Source organism: Salmo salar, chromosome ssa15 (assembly GCF_905237065.1).
Source record: "Salmo salar chromosome ssa15, Ssal_v3.1, whole genome shotgun sequence".
NCBI classification, from domain to species: Eukaryota; Metazoa; Chordata; class Actinopteri; order Salmoniformes; family Salmonidae; genus Salmo; species Salmo salar.
In genome coordinates, this window is record NC_059456.1 from 104,845,714 (window position 1) to 104,850,830 (window position 5,117).

Below are 5,117 nucleotides of genomic sequence, written 5' to 3' on the forward strand. Positions count from 1 at the left end.
TAGACTAGAATAACCCCTAAAAATAACCCCACTAGCATGTCTAATATAGACTAGAATAACCTCTAAAAATAACCCCACTAGCATGTCTAATATAGACTAGAATAACCTCTAAAAATAACCCCACTAGCATGTCTAACATAGACTAGAATAACCTCTAAAAATAACCCCACTAGCATGTCTAACATAGACTAGAATAACCCCTAAAAATAACATCGGAACTAAAATATGAAATCTGAACTAACTGAACAACAGGAAATGAAAAATCCTTAGAAATGACTTTATTTATTTTGTAAAATATTTAAAACGCAATATATTCATTTACAAAAAGCCCTCTTCAATTAAAGAAACAACAACCGAAGTATAACATTGGAGAAAAAAAAAATATCTATGTGTCAAAAGCAATGTTGTAATTACAATGAAATACTGCATGAAATAATGCTTTTATTTTTGCCTGCTTGATTTAAGTGCAGAGCAACTGTTTTTGGTTTTTTTATTCTTAGATTATTATTTTTTTTTAACCAAAAGTAGTTTTTACCTGCTCAACGCGGTTCTTAAAGAGGCATTCTGGGAACAACAACAGGAAAGAGGTCAAAGGCTATATATCCTTCATGTAAATGTCCTAAAATCCATATCCTAATCCCAGATTCCCCTTTTTTTTTTATGTCTGGTGATGGAAATTAAAATATGAACAAGTGTTTTGATGTAAATAGAAAAAAATTAGAACCTTATTGAAAACAAACTCATAGTCTCCTAACATTGCATACTTCATAAATTCACATTGTATTGAAACAACAATCCTAGTCTTTCATTTGTAAAATATATATTTCATTAGAAAGATTTGGAACATGAATGGTCTTCCTATACATATATTTGTGACCCAGTGCAAATAAAACAGTTTTTCATAGAAATAATTCAATAAAAATCTACACAAATAACTCAAACAACATGAAATTAGGAATACTGTATAAAAATGGCAATAACCCAAAAAATAAACAGTTTATCATTATAAATGTTCTGCCTGTCTGGACAGTAAGTAGAAGAGCTCAGTAGTCTTCAGTGGTCTGTTGTGGTCTGTTGTAGACTATAATGCATTGTAGTAATCCTACCCTGAAAGTCCTTAAAGGTCAACTGCAGACCTGGGTCAAGTACATTAATCCAATGCTTTCAAAAATGTCTTCTTTTTTTTTTAGGTGTACTTGCCTTAATTTAGCGTTTGCACTTCTGTGGCCTATTCCATAGTGCAAACTACACCAAATGCCACTCCAGTATTACAGTATGTTTAACATACTGTATTTGACCAACAGGTCTTGTAGGCTGCCCTAGACCATACTAGACACTGGCACACAGCCATAGACTAACAGCAGTCAGTAAGGTGTCTACCCAGTAATACAGGTACTGTAGTAGACAGCACTACTCGCATCAGCGAGAGCAGAGATGAGAGGACTACTCTGGCTCTCCTCACAGATCCTCCCTAGTGGTTTAGAGAGGGGTGCGTTGGTATACCCCTCCAGAGCTTTCGACACGGGGACACTACCATACCCCTCCATGGATTTAGAAACGGGAACGAGGTTACTCCCGTACCCCTCCATACGAGTCCTGTTAGCACTCAGGTACTGGTCAAACTCATGGCGGTCCACTTCTGTCCAGAACTCAACTGATGTCAGGCCTAAGTGGTTGGATCCGGTCTGGTCTACGGAGTCCAGGGCCTGGGGTTTAAGGTTGGAGGTGGGGGCCAGTGAGGAAGAGGAGGACTCGGGTGGGGGAGAGAGCTGCCCCAGGTGGGAGGCCTGGGGGGTGTCTGGTCCAGCGTTGTTGTACAGGTAACTATAGTAACCAGAGGACACAGAGGAGACAGAGGAACTACTGATGGACTGGTGGGGATTGACTGGCTCAGACAGGCTTATAGAGGAGCCCTGGGGGTTAGAGTAAGGACTGGGAGAGTTCGTAGGCTCTGGAGCCTGGCTAAGGCACTTTTCCTGGGGAGGACGACAGAGCAGGGAGCCCCTCTGGCTCTGGCTAAGATGGTGATCATGACCACTTTGGCCCTGACCCTGATTATGCCCCTGACTATGCCCCTGACTGTGCCCCTGACCCTGATTATGCCCCTGACTGTGCCCCTGACCCTGATTATGCCCCTGATTATGCCCCTGACTGTGCCCCTGACCCTGATTATGCCCCTGACTATGCCCCTGACCCTGATTATGCCCCTGATTATGCCCCTGACTATGCCCCTGACCCTGATTATGCCCCTGACTGTGGCTGTGAGGATGACCATGGGCGTTATGGTGATGGCTGTTATAATGGTGGTGTTGGTGGTAGTTCCTCCAGGTGCCATGTAGCTCCACGTCCTCCTGCATGTGAGGGGGAAAGAACACCCCTCCTTCCGCACCCCCCTCCTCCATTAAATCCAGTGGGGACATCTCCGGTGTGGGCAGGCCGTAGCTCAGTGTGTCCCCAGTGTGGAGGTCCCTGAAGTGGCCTAGTGGAGGCAGAAGGTGGTGGTGGTGTGAATGAGGATGAGGATGTCCATAACCATCCAGAGGGTGTCCGTAGACCTCCCCTACCCCAGGAACCCCTGTCCCTCCCTGGGTTAGGCTGTGGAGCAGTAAACCCGGTTCTACCCGTTTGAGCTTTTTGGCCTGTTTCTTGCGACGCGGGCGGTACTTGTAGTTGGGATGGTCCGTAAGGTGTTGGAGGCGGAGTCTCTCGGCCTCCTCAACGAAGGGACGCTTGTCCAGAGTAGTCAGAGCCTTCCACGACTGGCCTAAAGATAATAATAATAGTAACATATATATATATATATATATATATATATATATATATATATACATTGTTGTCAACAATACCATTATTAGCAACGGTAACGCAATCAGCATCATAATGATAATCATTATCAACATTACCAACATTATCAACATGATTGGCGTCATACATTTAGTTAAAATCTACATCCAATTATAAACTGGGTGGTTTGAGCCCTGAATGCTGATTGGCTGACAGCCGTGGTATATCAGACCATATACCACGGGTATGACAAAACATGTATTTTTACTGCTCTAATTACATTGGTAACTAGTTTATAATAGCAATAAGGCACCTCGGGGGTTTGTGGTTGTATTGGCCAATATACCACGGCTAAGGGCTGTATCCAGGCACTCCGCTATGCGTCGTACGTAAGAACAGCCCTTAGCCGTGGTATATTGGCCATATACCACACTCCCCTCGTGTATTAATTGCATAAAAAGAATCTGTACAGCTCTAAACATATTCTGGATGGAGTTTTTTTATTTTTATATTGTAGATACTAAGTTATGCTGTTGCATAATAAAAGCCAAACTAAACTAAAAAAAAAATCTGTTTCTTTACTCTCAGGAAAAACTATGTGCATTAAGCAGTACTGCACATATTGAGCAATGAAACCATTTTACATGTGGTTTTGGCTTGAACAAGATGTAGTACCAACAGTAACTAAAGTCCTACCAACAATTAGAGTTGATTTAACTGATTCATTGCGGTTCGTGACATTCGCAACCTCATAAACCGTCCTAAGAACACCACAGGAAAACACGCTTTAATATTTCACACAGTCATGAGTCTAAAAAACATCCTGAATACTGTGTGTGTGTGTGTGTGTGTGTGTGTGTGTGTGTGTGTGTGTGTGTGTGTGTGTGTGTGTGTGTGTGTGTGTGTGTGTGTGTGTGTGTGTGTGTGTGTGTGTTCATATCATACCCAGCATCTTGCTGAGGACAGCATTGTGGAGGTCTGGGTTCTGAACGGCCAGTCGTTTCCTCTCGTCTTTAGCCCAAACCATGAAAGCGTTCATTGGCCGACGGATCCTCGACTCACCCCCTGCTTTCCCCTCAACGTTGCCCAGGGAAGGTGCTTCTGGGTGGGTCGAGTCAGGGCTTCCTACCCCTGTCCCTGGTTCAGCTCCGGCCACTATCCTGGCCTCTGTGCGGCCCCCAGTAGAGCCACGGTCTCCAGATCCTCCATAAAGGGGGGTCTGGTCGAAGGGTCCTAGCCCACGATCAGAGCCTGGGCCGGGGGAAGAGACCCATGGATGGCCCCTGGCTCCGTCCCGGCCTGGTAGAGAACTGGCCTCGCGACAGTAACTAGACTCAGATATATTCATTCCAGCTTAAACAAACTCCTGTTTAGTTTTTGTTGTTGTTGTGTTAAGTTCTGTCTGTGAACTTTTGTATTTCTGAACACAGACAACGAGGAAAAGGCTAAAGGTTTTAAAAAGCAACAGTGTTCAGAGAAACCGAAAGAGACGGAGGTAAGAGAAGCAGAAAGCCCAAAGCAAAGCATTGACCTCTGAATGGTGTGAGACGGTTCAGTAGAAACCAAGAGTGTCCTGAAGGTTCCACGACTCTTTCTCTCTCTCTTTCTCTCTCTCTTTCTCTCTCTCTTTCTCTCTCTTTCTCTCTCGGTTTTCCAGGACCTCTTGTAAAAGAGCGTTGTGTGTGTGTGTGTGTTTCTCCTCTGTTATCCTCCAGGGCTGGACAGTTTGAAAGTTGTGGTGAGGGTTGAAAAACCCGTGGTGTAAATATATACGCAGCCTAAACCAATCAGACGCCAGGGAGACTAGCAAGGCAAGCGGGAGGGGTCGGCAGTGGGAGAGTTCCCCCTCCTTTCCTCCTCCTCCCTCCCTCCCTCCCTCCCTGCCACCCCCTCCCTCCCTCCCTCCCTGCCCCACCTCACTCCCTCCCCCTCCCTCCCTCCCTCCCTCCCTCCCTCCCTCCCTCCCTCCCTCCCTCCCTCCCTCCCTCCCTCCCTTCCTCCCTCCCTCCCTGCCCCCCCCCTCCCTCCCTCCTTGTCCTATCCGCTCAGTGCTCACACAGAGAGATGTAATCTGAGAGGACCATTGTTTCTGCTCACTCTCTCACACACACACACACACACACACACACACACACACACACACACACACACACACACACACACACACACACACACACACACACACACACACACACACACACACACACACACAGCTTCCCCAGCCACGCTGTGTGTCTCTGTCTCTCCCTACCTTCCTCTGCCTCCCGCCTTCTTCCCCCAGAGTCCCTATCCAACCCCCCTCTCCCCCGCCCGCCCTCCCTCCCCTCTCCTCC

General features: G+C 46.1%; 1 protein-coding gene across 1 annotated transcript; it reads right to left on the minus strand.

The window, feature by feature from the left end:
- Positions 1-263: 263 nt before the first annotated feature.
- Positions 264-4,511, minus strand: LOC106572917 (transcription factor Sox-18A). Its single transcript, XM_014147500.2, has 2 exons — positions 3,730-4,511; positions 264-2,764 (listed from the first exon to the last, which is right to left on the minus strand). Exons 1-2 carry the CDS (start codon positions 4,130-4,132, stop codon positions 1,377-1,379), a joined length of 1,791 nt encoding a protein of 596 aa, XP_014002975.1. The 5' UTR covers positions 4,133-4,511; the 3' UTR covers positions 264-1,376.
- Positions 4,512-5,117: the final 606 nt, after the last annotated feature.

Bases quoted from the DNA above. Each gene is read 5' to 3' on its own strand.
- LOC106572917 (XM_014147500.2), bottom strand. From the start codon at position 4,132: ATGAATATATCTGAGTCTAGTTACTGTCGCGAGGCCAGTTCTCTACCA. The intron at 2,765-3,729 runs GTATGATATGAA...TATTATCTTTAG, and splicing joins TGTCCTCAGCAAGATGCTGG to GCCAGTCGTGGAAGGCTCTG.